Here is a 16,896-nt window from a genome sequence, read left to right as displayed (position 1 = left end):
TGCTCACTCTTGGATTGCGTCCTACCTGGCAGGTCGCTCCTACCAGGTGGCATGGCGGGAATCTGTCTCCGCACCACGTGCTCTCACCACTGGTGTCCCCCAGGGCTCAGTTCTAGGCCCTCTCCTATTCTCTCTATACACCAAGTCACTTGGCTCTGTCATATCCTCACATGGTCTCTCCTATCATTGCTACGCAGACGACACACAATTAATTTTCTCCTTTCCCCCTTCTGATAACCAGGTGGCGAATCGCATCTCTGCATGTCTGGCAGACATATCAGTGTGGATGTCGGATCACCACCTCAAGCTGAACCTCGGCAAGACGGAGCTGCTCTTCCTCCGGGGAAGGACTGCCTGCTCCATGATCTCGCCATCACGGTTGACAACTCCATTGTGTCCTCCTCCCAGAGTGCAAAGAACCTTGGCGTGACACTGGACAATACCCTGTTGTTCTCCGCTAACATCAAAGCGGTGACCCGATCCTGCAGGTTCATGCTCTACAACATTCGCAGAGTACGACCCTAATTTACACAGAAAGCGGCACAGGTCCTAATCCAGGCACTTGTCATCTCCCATCTGGATTACTGCAACTCGCTGTTGGCTGGGCTCCCTGCCTGTGCCATTAAACCCCTTCAATTTATCCAGAACGCTGCAGCCCGTCTGGTGTTCAACCTTCCCAAGTTCTCTCATGTCACCCCGCTCCTCCTCACACTCCACTGGCTTCCAGTTGAGGCTTGCATCTACTACAAGACCATGGTGCTTGCCTATGGAGCTGTGAGGGGAACGGCACCTCCTTACCTTCAGGCTCTGATCAGACCCTAAACCCAAAACGAGGGCACTACGTTCATCCACCTCTGGCCTGCTAGCTCCCCTACCTCTATGGAAGCACAGTTTCCGCTCAGCCCAGTCAAAGCTATTCGCTGCTCTGGCACCCCAATGGTGGAACCCCCACGACGCCAGGACAGCGGAGTCACTGACTACCTTCCGGAGACACTTGAAACCCTACCTCTTTAAGGAATACCTGGAATAGTATAAAGTAATCCTTCTTCCCCCACCCCCCATAAAAAAAAAAAAAAAGTGGTTGTCCCACTGGCTATCATAAGTTGAATGCACCAATTTGTAAGTTGCTCTGGATAAGAGCGTCTGCTAAATGATGTAAATGTAAATGTAAATTTCAGCAATTTTCATCATGTTATTGATACCATGTCATGTTTTGACTGATTTCATGTCAATGCAAATATGGCTAAAATTCGCTAACTTTAGCTAGCTAACCAACAACTGTAACGATGTATTTGAAACAAGTGGTAATTGTGCAAATGTATTTGTTTTCACTAAACATTGGAGACAAAATATAGCTTACATGTTAACAATCTAAGCCAACCTCATCTGTTTTGCCCCATGGTTGCACGCATTTCGATTTTGTTGCTAAAGAGACAGAGAGAGAACAAAGGTATTGTGGATAGTGAAGGCTAAAACAGTTGAATGTTAATCAGGTTTACGATTGAGTGAACTGCTAATATCATTAGGAACAAATGATCCCAGGTTTTACCTTTAGCTCAATTCAGGTAAACATTATTTGCCTGATGTAAATATTGTTTGTGAGTGCATGTATTGCTTATGTGTGTGTTTGTCTGTTCAGAATACTCCATATTACTACGGCACTGATACTATTCCGTCTCTGTAATAATATAGGAGATCCAGGAGGAAAGCAGAACATCAGACAGCAAGGAAGAGAGGGGAGCAGACAGGACAGAGCGAGAACATAGAGAGAGGGGAGGCCCACACAAGACAAATATGGCATATTCCTCTCAAGCCAGAGGAAGTAGTTATTGCTAAACATTACCTCTAAAAAAAGAAAGATGCCATTCTGACATGTCCTGTGTGTATAAACTGTTAGACCCTGATATGTTCCCATCACTGAAGGCAATCATACAGGCCGCGCTGACCATCCCAGTTAGCCGCTGTGAGAGATCTTTCAGTGCATTAAGACATCTACATACCTGGCTTAGGAGCCCAAGGACCCAAGATAGAATGCATCATGACAATTGACAAAGATATACTAACACGCTTGGGAAAGAGTGAAGTCATAGACCGGTTTGCACCTACAGTTTAATTTTGTTTAATTTCTAATCTTTATGGATGGACTAACATCCTAGTACTGTGTAATATAGCTCGCAAATATTGTGAATATTTAGTTGGAGAAAGGATTGTATGCTGGTATGTACATGTGTGTAAAATTGTGAAGTGTTGTTACTACAGGGGTGTTGGAGGGGGTGTATTTGTTTTTGTGTAATTAGTTAGAAATAGTGTCCTGTAGCTAATTGACCTTGGAATCTGTGATTTGTTACCACAAATATGATAAAAATCATGATTTTCAAGCGTGTTTGGTGCCTGCGTTTGTACATGTTATCTGCAAAAATTGTGTCCCCCCCACTCCACAGTTGTAATACAAACCTACTGCTAATGTGAGTTTATGCAGTTCCAACATAATCCAAAGGATGGCAGTCTAAAATCCCAATCCTGCTATATTGCATGTAACGAGAACATTTTTTCATACAAAACATTAATTTGTGGTTTAGGCTCCCACCGTTTGGATTATTTTGGAACTGCACAGTGCGCGCAGTATGACTAGCTCACATTAGTTAGCAGTACTGGGACCAACATCAACATGAGGCTTTTTTTTTTATTGCCAATCAAATATTGGACATGGTTTATGAAAACATAGCAACGAAATGATAAATACTTTTCCCAACAATTTTTCTTCATGGAAAATTACGATATAGTTATGCACTTGTACTTTGTACTTGCTAGTAGGTTTTTTAAAAATATTATTGACACCATATTCCATGAGTTTACTGACCACAAGCCATTGAATTCATAATAATAAGTGTTAATTATTAGGAGTCAGGAGAGCACAGCGCGGGGGCCTTCATTTCGGTCGCGCAGGGATCAAATCCATGTCTAGTGACGTCTTTGCTATGTCATATGTAACCCTGTAGGCCAACACATTTCAAACAACCCAGTCACACCTGAGACAGTAACTATCATAAAAAGTGATTTCTTGAGATCATGTGCAAGGAACAGATAGCGTTGGTTGCTAGAAACTTCTGAAATGTATCTAGACTATAGAGATAAATAGTAATGGCGTCTTTTTGAAGGCACTAACGCCGCCATGGTTCGTTGAACAAAGCCTATGGAAATATTTTTGGGATAAACGCCGAAAATAAGGTCTGTGGTAAACACAGGTTTAGGAGATCACAGGTTTAGGAGATCATATCACTACAGACTCTGGTTCGATCCCAGACTGTGTCACAGCCTGCCGTGACCGGGAGACCCATGAGGCTGCGCACAATTGGCCTAGAGTCATCCGGGTTAGGGGATGTCCTTGTCTCATCATGCTCTAGCGACTCCTTCTCGTCACTTGCACGGTGTTTCCTTAGACACATTGGTGCGGCTGGCTTCCGGGTTAAGCGAGCAGTGTGTGAAGAAGCAGTGCGGTTTAGCAGGGTCGTGTTTCGGAGGACGCATGGCTCTCGACCTTCGCCTCTCCGGAGTCCGTAGGGAAGTTGCAGCGATGAGACAATACTGTTACTACCAATTGGATACCACGAAATTGGGGAGAAAAAGGGGTAAAAGTAATATATAAATAAATAAAAACGTATAAGATCTCCTTAGCCTGTGTTAACCTTATTCTCAGCGTTTATCCCAATACCCCATTCTTTCCCCATTCATTTCTCCCATAGGAATGGCTGAACGAACCAGAGGTAACTTCTATTTTACCAAGAACCAAAACGTGTTTCTATTTTTACAATATGTAAGGCGGCAGGTAGCTTAGTGGTTAAGAGCGTTGTGCCAGTAACCGAAAGGTCGCTGGTTCTAATCCCCGAGCCGACTAGGTGGAAATCTGTCGATGTGCCCTTGAGCAAGGCACTTAACCCTAATTGCTCCTGTAAGTTGCTCTGGATAAGAGCGTCTGCTAAATGACAAAATATATATATATACAAAAAATATGTATATTCAGTGGTGGAAAAAGTACCCAATAATATGCCATTTAGCAGATGCTTTTATCCAAAGCGACTTACAGTCATGCATGCATACATTTTTGTGTATGGGTGGTCCCAGGGATCGAACCCACTTCCTTGGCGTTACAAGCGGCGTGCTCTACCAGCTGAGCTACAGAGGACCACAATTGTCATACTTGAGTAAAAGTCAAGATAACTTAATAGAAAATTACTCAAGTTAAAGTGAAAGTCACCCAGTAAAATACTACTTGAGAAAAAGTCTAAAGGTATATGGTTTTAAATTTACGTAAGTATCAAAAGTAAATGTAATTGCTAAAATATACTTAAGTATCAAAAGTCAAAGACGGCACCATTTTCTAGTTTATTTATTTACGGATAGCCAGGGGCACGCTCCAACACTCAGACATCATTTACAAACGAAGCGTGTGTGTTTAGTGAGTCCGCCAGATCAGAGGCAGTAGGGATGACCAGGGATGCTCTCTTGATAAGTGCGTGAATTGGACCATTTTCCTGTCCTGCTAAGCATTCAAAATGTAACAAGTAATTTTGGGTGTCAAAGAAAATGTATGGAGTAAAAAGTACATTATTTTCTTTAGGAATGTTGTGAAGTAAAAGTAGTCAAAAATATAAATAGTAAAGTACAGATACCCCCCAAAACTACTTAAGTAGTACTTTAAAGTATTTTTACTTATGTCCTTTACACCACTGTGTATATTATTTTATAATATTTACTATTCAGTGCACACATAATGGAACAAGAGAAACAGAACAGCAACATGAATTGAAAGTTGTTCATTTATTATTCTTCACATGCAACATACATAAACAACAGACGTGTGCAGTGTTGTGTAAAAACAACATTATATCATACAGGCCTAATAAAATGTTATAATAATATGAGAATAAATACATAGACTACTGAGCATGTCGCTAGAGGCTATCATTGGGAAAAGTAGGCACTGCACAAAACATGCCATCGGAGTTATTGCTGGTTAAACAGTTCAGACGAGTTTACAAACTTGTTTTTCCATGATTACTTTCACAAGCGAAGTTGTGAATAACTATTTCTGTATGCCTGCCTACAAATGCCCTTCTAAATATGGCTACTTCTCATTGACAACTTTTTCCTTGAACGACAACTAAACTGGCGCGTGCGCAATACCAAGGCCCGAGTCCCCGATACAAGATGGCGGAGAAGGTGGGGAGGGAGAGGCGGAGGCGGGTACGGATTGACTAGAGCAAAGCCTATACAGGGTTCTCAACAAACCTCTACAAGGTAAGGGGAATAATCACTTTAGCGCTACAGCAAGGGCATGGACAGGTGGTGGAATATGCGGGGTATCATATTATCCACTCAAAATGTGCACGCATTGTCATTGCACGAAATAAACAAACAATATTGTCTGCAAGGGGTGCAGTGGCTATGACTGGAGAGCGCGCGCCATCTTGTCTTAACACAAGTGCGCGCCCAAAATTGTGTATGTTTGAAATAAAAGGGGATCAGATACGCCTCTTGCGTCTCCGTTCTCTATTTTGACAGCATACATGGGTACTCTTACTAACTCTCGTCATTTTTATGTCTCATTAACCCTGTTTTGTACAGTATCCTACCGTATTTTATATGTTATTCCACGTATCCCCCGCCTAGGTTCCGAGATGATGCTGTTGCCTTTTGTTGTGTAGCGCAGCTACCCGACGTTTTCCCCTCCTTCGTGTTTGTTTTCGGGCGGCTCGAACTGGGGTGGGCGGTGTAGCAGGCGCATGCGTGCCCTTCTTTAGCTAATTTGTGTAATCAACGACAAAGATAGAAAACGCATCTCCAAGATGTCAATTTGGAATGTTCTATCTAAATCAAAAGCACATAAAAATAAATCATTAACCACTAGCTAGCTACGTAGCTAGAACGCATAGGGTATCGCTAGCTACATGTCCCATACATAACACATTCGTGTTTGCTAGCTAATATAATGTTCACCACCGCTGGTTTCACTCTGCTCGTTCGTAGGGACTTGACTATCTAGCCAGATATTATGGTATCTTGTCTGCACTATGTTGGCAATAACACATTGTGCAAGTACAACACAATCAAGCTCGCTAATGTAGACTAAACAGTAGTCTGGCTAATCATGCACTCATTAATGTGTCACTGTTAAATGTTCAACCATGTCGCGCGAGCAACTGTTATTTTTGCCAGTTAGCGCGCTCGCTAGGGGTCTGGGATGAATGGGAATTAATGAGTAGTAGTAGGCTACCATTCACACCAGACTGTAACTGCAGAAATGTCTATTAGGGTCTGGGTCTTAACATGTCAGCAGGATCAAGACTTGCTTGATAAGATTTTCATATTTCGGAAAGCATGTCAAATCACCACTTGGTTACCTTGGCGATTGTGGAACATGTTTACATTTGATCATATAAAAATTATACTAATTAGTTAGTGTTCTGTTCTCTTGTCATTTAAAAAAGTAGCTTACACACAGTATATACTTTACCAGGCAAAGTGAACTGAATACCCCTTTACTAATTTGCCACCATTTAATTCCAGGACAGGACAGATGAGGAGAGATGACAAGTGAGAATCACACAACAGTGAAGGGGGACACCGCTATGGTGATGTCTCCCACAGGCTCTGCCACACAGGGGTCTCCCGTTTCACCTTCAACCAGCAAACCAATGCCAGAGTTGCCAGGTAAGATAGCCAGTGCTTGACTTGGACTAAAATAGGTGCCTGTACTCATTTTGGGTGCCAGTGTTGTTTACATGTAGGTGCAGGAGCTCCACAATACTTTTGAGCTAATATTCTATAAGAGGAACAGGAGCTAAGCAGTAGAACATTTGAGGTGCCGGTACTCAGCTCCGTTGAGCTCCTGCCCAAGTCCAGCACTGAAAATAGTCCTGGTGATATGACAACAAGCAGTAGATATATGGCATAACTCAGCTTTCCACTTAACAGCTCTGCTTACCAAGCATTCATACAATTATTTAAAAACCTACGTAGGTAACGCAAGAAAGCTACCCCAAATGGGGATCCTAAGTTCTTGCATCAAGTTATCAATGGGCTGCAAACGTCCATAGTTTTGCTACGCAACGCCATTTTGCGTAGCTAGATGTAGTTCTTCCATGCGGATAGATGTAGGGTATGAATTAGTGCTGATGAAGGAAAGATTGCTGGCTCTGTCTATGACGACATGCAACTGAATGGAGATAGATTTGACATTTCTGACACCTTTCTTGTTTGTGCAGACGAGCTCGTCCAGGCAGGCTGGTCGAAATGCTGGAGCAAGCGGGAGAATCGGCCCTACTGGTTCAACCGCTTCACCAATCAGTCGCTGTGGGAGATGCCAGTCCTGGGGCAGCACGATGTCATTGTGAGTGAAAAATGGGTATAGCTGCTTAATTTGGGACAGAGGGGAAATTATCCTAAGTTCTGTTACAAGTACCTCAGGTTCTCTTTTCTGTCTCTTGATGGAGCTTGGCTGAACCTCCTTTTTATTTTGATCAACATCACTTGTCTTGTTTTCCAGTTCTGCTCCTAACGCGGCGTCTGGTATATTTGTTCCTGTCTTTCTTAGTCTGACCCGCTGGGTTTGAATGCTGCCCCAGCCGAGGGGACAGGCGACGCCGGCGTGGGCAACGGGCAGCGCAAGAGACGCCTGTCAGAGGAGGCCGCCCAGGGGGGTCCAAACAGCTTCAAGAGGCCCAAGGTGAGTCATTGAGCAGATAAATATAGAGGCGAAAGAAACGCACACCTATTTAGGCGAGGTGCTGGCTAACGGAGTAAAACACTTGAAAATGATTATACCCTGATGAAGACAGCTTGTCTGTCGAAACGTTGGTTATTAGGATATTAAATTATTGCATCTGAGCTCCTAGAGTGTGAGGCTTTCCTTTTCTTTTTCAAGAGTCATTGAGCAGAACACGTTTCTTACAACTTCAATTCCACAAAATTATACAAGCGAGACAATTTTCACGCTTCTTTACCAAAGTGATTCACTTTCGAGCTTATCTGTTAGACTACGCAGTGCTGTCTTGCCTGACATGAAGAAAGTCATGTTTTACTGGAATCATATGGTGTGCCCCTTGTCTCTGTAGATTGTTTCATACATTTATTATTTGAATATTTCCACTGTCTTAATTGTCAGTCTAATCCGATATGTGACTGTGTCGTTGACAGATTGAGGTTGGTATACCTGTAACCCCAACCACCCCAACCACCCCCACAGTTCCCATCTCACCCATTACCCCTGGGGCTAAGCCATGGAACTCTACCACAGGCACAGAGGACAAGCCAGGGCAGCACTCAATGCCCGCACCGGCCCCATACCGTCCCACCGTGTGAGTACAGCCACATTTCACAATCGCTGGAATTGAAATGTAGACATCTCATGGACGCTGCCTGAGGAAGACCTGATTGGTCGAAACGCGTTGCAATGGGGGTCCTGCTGTAACATAATATGCTGATCTGCTCATATCTGTAAATATTTGAATTAGGGATGTAACTATTCACCGATATGCATTGGTCCAGATTCAGATGTTTAAGATACTACTACATCGGTCCGAGGACCCAAAACCGATCCAAATGTAGCATGAATTGGTCAGAAAATTGATTCAAATGTCACAAACCACTGATTCACTCAAATGTTTTGCTCATATTACTTTCTTTCTACCTTTCGAAAATACCTAATATTTTGTGACAACTGATGCGTCCTCTCCTTCAGTGTTGAACTAAGCATGTAACTGTGTTGACAGTCGTTGAGCTACAAGTCATTTTGCATGCCGAACAACCCTAGGGAATATCAGTAGCCTAATCAAACTGCGCACTGTGCCCAGCTTCGCATGCTGACCAACACATGGTGGGTGGCCTGTTCCTGATCTTGCACATCTGCGCGGCACCTTAAGCATTCAAATGCTAAAATGGCTTGTTCGATATTAGGCTTCATTAGTTGAGTGACAACTGATGTAATCTGCTAGGCTATTATCTATGCGCAGTTGAAAATTGCGTTTTACCAGAATAAAAGTAAGCTACCGGAGACAATGGATTTTTTGATTGTTCAGGTTCACTATCAGCAATAGTTTTGCTTAAACAATCAGTGTGATGTTTTGATATACAGGGTAAAGTTGATAATTTCATAACGAGGAATCACTTTTGCGAGGCGCCCTGCATGGCCAAAGCGGGAGGAGAAAAGATGCTCACTAAACTTCTAAACGGTCAAAACCATTCGATTTTGAGATGGGGTGAAAACCAAAGTTATGCTATATATTCATTGGCTATGTCGTAGCTGATTTGTAAATTATAAATATTGATACATTACTAGCTCTAACACTTAATCTGACAAGTTAATTAGTGGGTGATGGTGATTTCAGAACCAAAGAGTGGAAACAAAAAAACAGGCTACATTGCCCCCCCTAATCTGATAGTGGTAGTTGCCTAGTCTCCCTTATGGCTCAGATCAGGTGCCTATATAGTATACACTATAGACATACATCATTCACACACAGTCAGCTCAGATAGAAGTCAGCTCAGATAGAAGTCAGCTCAGATAGAAGTCAGCTCAGATAGAAGTCAGCTCAGATAGAAGTCAGCTCTGATAGAAGTCAGCTCAGAGAGGCCCAGCTAATGAGCTCCATCAGCAGCAGATTTTAATTTAGAAAATGAATGTGTTAATGCAACAAATGTTAGTGCATCAAACCGAATCGCACTGATTCGTTCTCTAATCAAATCTAATCGCTTCAAACTAAAACGTATCATTACTGTATCGGAGCCCATGTGTCTAGATACGTATTGAATCGTCTTGAAAGGGAAAGATGCACATCCCTAATTTGTATAGCCTTTAGTGAACCCACAGTTCACTACAGTGTGATCTCTGCAATATACAGGGCAGGCGGGTCTCCTTTTTAGTCTTGTTTTGGATGTAATGTAGCACCGCAGCTGATAATACAGTTCTGTCAAGTTGAAATGGCAAGTATGGTAAATAACCAGTTCTCTGGATCCTGTGGTAGAATATACTGGGACCTGGACATTCAGACGAACGCTGTGATCAGAGAGCGAGCCCCCGCCAACCATCTACCTCCCCACCCGGAGATGGAGCTCCAACGCGCCCAGCTCACCACCAAGCTACGGCAGCACTACCACGAGCTCTGCTACCAACGAGAAGGTACGTTACCCATGCAACTGCCATTGTGTCAAGTCAAACGGCACTATTAGGCAGCTAGACGTTTGCTTTCTAGATGAGCTTTAAGTGTCTGTCTGAAAACAGCGCTGACTGTCACTGCTCAATATTTTCTACGCCAGTGTGGACTGCAACAGGGTGAGCAGGTTTTCACTCTAGCCCAGGGTCATGTTCATTAGGCACCGAACGGAAGAGCACAGACTAAAACGGCAATGGACTAGCTGGAGTTTTCCGCTAAGCAACGCTCATTCTCCATTGTGAAATTGATTTTTTTTTTAAATCCCTAATGCATGCCCTAGTGAACACAACCCAGGGGCCGGTAACTCTACGTCCGACGTAAAATGCGCAGGCTGGACCTAACATTTTTACTTGTTGCACCACCTGGGCGATGCCCTTCTCTGAGCTACACCTGGGCATATATTTTATACCTAGTAGGGAGCAGGCGTAGGGTGTTAAATTGGGACTATCTTCTTTCATGATAACTCTGATCCCGAAGTCAGACGTGGCTACGCCCGACCTAGCATTTAAGAACAACTTTTTTTACGCCCAACTGGTGCAACCGGCCCCAGGTGTTGAAATTCTCATTTAGCGTTATGAAATGGATTAAATTTTTTTCCCTAATGCAGGCCCTAGTGAACACAACCCAGGGGTTCATATTCTCGGCTGACCTTGATGATCAATGATCTTTCCCCCTCTAATAGGTATCGAGCCCCCACGGGAGTCCTTCAACCGCTGGCTGCTGGAGCGCAAGGTGCTGGACAAAGGGCCCGACCCTCTATTGCCCAGCGAGTGTGACCCCATCATCTCCCCGTCCATGTTCAGAGAGGTCATGAACGACATCCCCATCAGGTCACTGGGAAAGAGAATCTGTACCCGTCCTAGGGTTAAATCTGTGCTTGATTGATCATGCCTGGTGCAAAGGAACCAATGGAATAAATAATAATAATAATAATATGCCATTTAGCAGACGCTTTTATCCAAAGAGACTTACAGTCATGCGTGCATACATTTTTGTGTATGGGTGGTCCCGGGGATCGAACCCACTACCTTGGCGTTACAAGCGCCGTGCTCTACCAGCTGAGCTACAGAGGACCACAGTAGTCCCACAACTGCAAACCCCACCCGTCAGACACTCCAGGCAGGCTCAATCAAACGCTCAAAGTATTCAAAATATTTCAAATGTACTATTTGAACCAAGGTCGAATCTCTAGATACCAATTCTAGTCTACCCTGGGATGGACTTGATTCACTATGGTTGGTGTGGCTAGATTCCGTTCAGTTCTTCGTTGTGAATTATGTTGTCTGATAGAGCTGGGAATTCAAATCAAATGTTATTTGCCAGGGACTTCACGATAAGATATTATCCGGGGCGGCAGGTAGCTTAGTGGTTAAGAGCGTTGTGCCAGTAACCGAAAGGTCGCTGGTTCTAATGCCTGAGGCGACTAGGTGAAAAATCTGCTGATGTGCCCTTGAGCAAGGCACTTAACCCTAATTGCTCCTGTAAGTCGCTCTGGATAAGAGCGTCTGCTAAATGACTAAAATGTATATATTATCACAATACTTTGGTGCCGATACGATATTTATTGCGATACGTTACTAAAAATGTTTTGCGATTCGATGTTCCAAACATATTGCTCACCATATGTCTGCTGCAGAGGGCCAAGAGAGCCATGAGAAAACAAGTTTTGATCAGTCAAGGAAATAAAAGTGCTGAAAACAAATTGGCTCCCTATTTAAAAATAAGATGGAGAACAAGCTATGAAGGAAAAATACTGAGTTTTGGTGCTGGTACAGCCAACTAATGCATAAATAATATTGCGATATTGTCAAAAATGATACGATATATCATCAAAAATTATATCCCGATATGTAACTGTATCGATTTAATTAAATACATTTTTTTCATCACTATTGTCTGATGCATTTTATTAGTATGTGAAATGTCAACACACTGAAATGTTGTCTTAACAATTCATCCCGTTTATGGTTAATTTGGACAATAGCGGCTCCTCTCAACGATTTGTTTTATTGACCACTGTTTTGTCATTTCTTACACCAGGTTGTCCCGCATCAAGTACAAAGAGGAGGCCCGAAAGCTCTTATTCAAATATGCCGAAGCTGCCAAGAAAATGATTGACTCGAGGTAGGTGTTTCTGGCACACTAGAGTTAATTGGCCATATTCTATTTTTATATGGCCTGATATTCTTTGAAATCGCTCAAAGTATGAAGTCATAGAAGCTCTCATTAAGAATTCCAGCTACTGATGGCTTCTGGCACACCGTTACAGTAAATCCCCTTGACAATTTAGAATATATTCTATATATACAGTAAGTTCTATGACTCAAGCGACGGCACAGCATTTTTTTAACACCACCGCTTTGACGGCAAGGTCCAGATCGTAACATAAAAAGCAACACATTGTCTCAGTAATCCGCCATGTTTCCGGGTTTGCACTCGGATGCTAAACCAAAAGCAGTCCATTCTCTTTCCCCAACTGTGTGACTGGAAAGAAAAGAAAGCATTTGTATGGGAGCTTGATTGGGCTAGTTGAACGGTGCTTTGGTTTGAAATACTTTGTCTTGGCTGGAGAATGACCGGTGTCTCTTATGTCCTGGTAGAAACGCCACACCAGACAGCCGAAAGGTTGTGAAATGGAATGCGGAGGACACCATGAACTGGCTACGGAGAGACCACTCGGCCAGTAAAGAGGACTACATGGTGTGTGTGTATATTCAAGGAGTAGAGTGTGTGTGGTTTAGAAGTGTGGTGTACTGTGTGTATATGTGCCAACAACAACAAAAATCCATAGCTGTATAAATTCACCTCAATGGAATGTACACTGACATGTATATGTTAAAAAAAGGATCCCAAAACAATTTCCCCCCCCCCTCTCAGGATCGTCTGGATCACTTGCGGAAACAGTGTGGTCCCCACGTAGCGGCAGTGGCCAAAGACTCTGTGGAGGGGATCTGTACGAAGATCTACCACATATCAGCAGAGTACGTGCGACGCATTCACCAAACCCACCAGGCGCTGCTGAAGGACTGCAACGTGTCGGGTGAGACGTTCTAAATCGCCTCGGACTCTGAACCATACAGGACCACATTGACCATATTTATTACATTGGTGCACAACCATAGAAATCGATTGCCTCTGAATGGAGATGGCCTTTCTAATCGTTATGCAACTTGAAAATCCCCAAATTCTGTCGTTGATATTGTGGTTTTACTCTGAATTTAAGCCGTTCAATATCCATGGTGGACTGGTTGTGTTGTGGTTTTTCTTACATACTAACTTCCTCTTTTGTTCTACTGTTATCCCTCCCAGACCCAGAGGCAGCCGAGGTGCAGGACAGGCTGGTGTACTGCTACCCCGTCCGGCTGGCCCTGCCCTCGCCGGCTCAGCCACGCGTGGAGCTGCACTTTGAGAACGACATCGCCTGCCTGCGCTACAAGGGAGAGATGGTCAAGGTCAACCGCAGCTACTTCGCCAAGCTGGTGAATAATATCTTGTATAGTATATTATTAAAAGTACAAATATACACTGAGTGTACAAAACATTAGGAATACCTGCTCATTCCTTGACAGACTGACCAGGTGGATCCAGGTGAAATCTATGATCCCTTATTGAATCCACTTCAATCAGTGTAGATGAAGGGGAGGAGACAAGTTTAAAGAAGGATTTTAAGCCTTGAGACAATTGAGACATGGATTGTGAATGGGCAAGTCAAAAGATTTAAGTGCCTTTGAACGGGTTATGGTATAGATGCCAGGCGCACCGGTTTGTGTCGAACTGCAATGCTGCTGGGTTTTTCATACTCAACAGTTTCCTGTGTGTATCAAGAATGGTCCACCACCCAAAGGACATCCAGCCAACTTGACACAACTGTGGGAAGCATTGGAGTCAACATGGGCCAGCATCCCTGTGGAACGCTTTCGACACCTTGTAGAGTCCATGCCCCAACGAATTGAGGCTGTTCTGAGGGCAAAAAGGGGTGCAATTCAATATTAGGAAGGTGTTCCTAATGTTTTGTACACTCAGTGTATGTAGGTGCACTGAGGTGTCATTGGTTGGGCCCTGAATGAAATTACTATATTACACAAACTTTGTTCTCTGTAGTGGGGATAAGGCAATGGTTATGCATGACATTCACATTATTAAGTATATATACACACACACCATTTTTAGTAGCGTTGATACTTGCACAGTACCACTGAGTGTTTGTAATGCATGCAATCAGAAGTCCTACATGACCAGAGAGATGAATTGTTCTCTTCAAGTTTGAGCTGTTTGAGAAACTGCCAGGATGTAATCCTGAAAGGTGTGGTGGGTATAATTGACTAGCATTGCCTTCTGGCACATGGTGTTTCCCTCTGCTAAATGACTCTCTTCTCCATCCCCACCATGCTTTCTTTCAGGAGCTCTTGTACCGATACAGCTGCATCGACGATCCCAGGTTCCAGAAGTTCCTGTCACGAGTGTGGTGCCTTATCAAGAGATACCAGGTAAATTAGACCCCTGCTGTTGATTCCCCTTCACCTCTCTCACCGCTTCCTTCACCTCTCTCACCCCTTCCTTCACCTCTCTCACCCCTTCCTTCTGCCCCTGACTTTTTGACTCACTGCTCTATCTATAAAATAAATAAATCTCGTCCTCTGTCTTCACTGCCAAAGTATGAAGCCATCTGTTGGGAGGCGATGTTCTTATAGTCCACTTTCCCTCCATTTCGTGATGATGACCACTGTCCCGTTACTCTTTCTCGCCATTTCTTCTGTATGGCTACGTCTTGACATTTGTTGTGCTGATGTCATCCTTTATTGTGCTGATGTCACTATTTGTCATGCAGGTGATGTTTGGCGCCGGGGTGAATGAGGGGACGGGCTTACAGGGGGCTCTCCCCGTGCCGGTCTTTGAGGCCCTCAACAAGCAGTTTGGGGTGACCTTTGAGTGTTTTGCCTCGCCGCTCAACTCCTACTTCAAGCAGTTCTGCTCTGCCTTCCCCGACACTGATGGCTTTTTCGGATCCAGGGGGTAGGTTTAGGTTCTGGGAGACTCACAAAAAACTAAAAAAATGTTTGCTTCTCATTCAAAAAAAGATACATCATTATATGTTGTCTACCACAGTGTTTCTCAACCTCCGGTCCATGGACTCTTGTCAATTTTACAATGCTAGTTTCAATGTAAGAAACAGGTTGAGAAACACTGGTCTAACCCATCACAACTAAACCGAGACCACCCAGACATGGTCAGTGTACTTTTAGTCATTTGTTTATCTATGGTTCTCTAGTTTGAGCCTGTTCCAAAATGTTCTCTTTGCCTCCCAGGCCCTTCCTGAACTTCTCACCAGCCAGTGGCTCCTTTGAGGCCAACCCTCCCTTCAGTGAGGAGCTGATGGATGCCATGGTGACACACTTTGAGGTGCTCCTCCTTAGTCATTTCCTCATCGCTAGTTAAAACGCATTTAGAGTGACAGTTCACCCCTCATTCAAAGTCTGTCCGATGTGTTTATACCTCGAAAGTGGTATGAGTCCATATACCACGTGCTGTGTAGATGTATTAGGAGAAAATCCGCAGGCCTCAATCCTACATGAATGGGGGAAAATTGGCACCATTTAACTCCAGCTTAACTTTTAACTGAACTGTTCACTTTTGAATTCGTGGGAGAGTTTGTATTGAACAATGTACTGTGTCCTCTTAGAAACTTCTGGAGAAGTCCAGCGAGCCCCTGTCCTTTATCATCTTCGTCCCGGAGTGGCGAGACCCGCTGACCCCGGCCCTCCACCGCATGGAGACCAGCGCCTTCCGCCGCCACCAGATGTCGGTGCCCGCCTTCGAGCACGAGTACCGCAGCGGCTCGCAGCACATCTGCAAGAAGTGAGTGTGTCCAACACCGCAGAGTCCATTGTTCTGACTAGGGTTGTCACAATACCATTATCGTGATACTCATGGCATGGGAAAAAAACAGGAAGCAGACTTAATTTCTTGATGGTCCTAAATGCTTGAAACAGTCTTATTTAGTCACCCAGAGTCACATTTGTTTATTTTACAAGCTATAGCCTACAATATTTGACATAAAGGACCAACGAGTGTAAGGTGCTTCGTGTTTTCACTTGACTGCCCAAGTGCTCATTGCTGTATTTTTTGGGAAATTACGCTCCCAGATGCACCCTAAATAGGACACAAGCGTAGTTGCATTTTAATGTGTATGAAGGGAGTTTAAATGTATCTCGCTCGCTCTCTCTCTCTCTCTCTCTCTCTCTCTCTCTCTCTCTCTCTCTCTCTCAGGGAAGAGATGTACTACAAGGCCGTCCATGGCACGGTGGTCATCTTCCTGCAGAATGCTGCCGGCTTTGCCAAGTGGGAGCCCACGCCGGAGCGTGTCCAGGAGTTGCTGGCAGCCTATCAGGTTTGCAGGCGAGCCTTGGGCTCCCCAGGCCCCTCCTCCGCTCCCACTACGCCCACGCCGGCCAGCGCAGGGGGGTCGGGGGACAAAGACTCTATTGCCGCCAAGACGGCACCCGAGCGATCAGCCAGTTTAGACACATCACCCGCTAGCCAGGACAACAACAGCAGTAGTAGTAGTCCTGTGGAAAAGACTACACCACCTCCCGAGACAGCCAGCGTTTAAAAGCAGGGGAGGGGACATAGGTGAGGATAGGGAGCGTTTTGGTGGTGGTGGTGGGGGGTGAAGACTACAAATGGT

General features: G+C 44.2%; 1 protein-coding gene across 1 annotated transcript; it reads left to right on the top strand.

Moving 5' to 3' along the window:
• Window positions 1–5,231: 5,231 nt before the first annotated feature.
• Window positions 5,232–16,896, top strand: LOC311133475 (mRNA (2'-O-methyladenosine-N(6)-)-methyltransferase-like). Its single transcript, XM_084166959.1, has 16 exons — window positions 5,232–5,298; window positions 6,568–6,711; window positions 7,266–7,390; window positions 7,595–7,726; window positions 8,197–8,357; window positions 10,023–10,177; window positions 10,894–11,041; window positions 12,252–12,335; window positions 12,812–12,911; window positions 13,089–13,251; window positions 13,521–13,690; window positions 14,612–14,698; window positions 15,040–15,224; window positions 15,518–15,611; window positions 15,892–16,067; window positions 16,479–16,896. The coding sequence occupies exons 2-16, from the start codon at window positions 6,588–6,590 to the stop codon at window positions 16,819–16,821; spliced, it is 2,247 nt and encodes a 748-aa protein (XP_084023085.1). The 5' UTR covers window positions 5,232–5,298; window positions 6,568–6,587; the 3' UTR covers window positions 16,822–16,896.

This window comes from Coregonus lavaretus (assembly GCF_964263955.1).
Source record: "Coregonus lavaretus genome assembly, chromosome: 8".
In the NCBI taxonomy this organism is placed as follows: domain Eukaryota; kingdom Metazoa; phylum Chordata; class Actinopteri; order Salmoniformes; family Salmonidae; genus Coregonus; species Coregonus lavaretus.
This window is presented reverse-complemented; position numbering and strand designations above follow the sequence as displayed.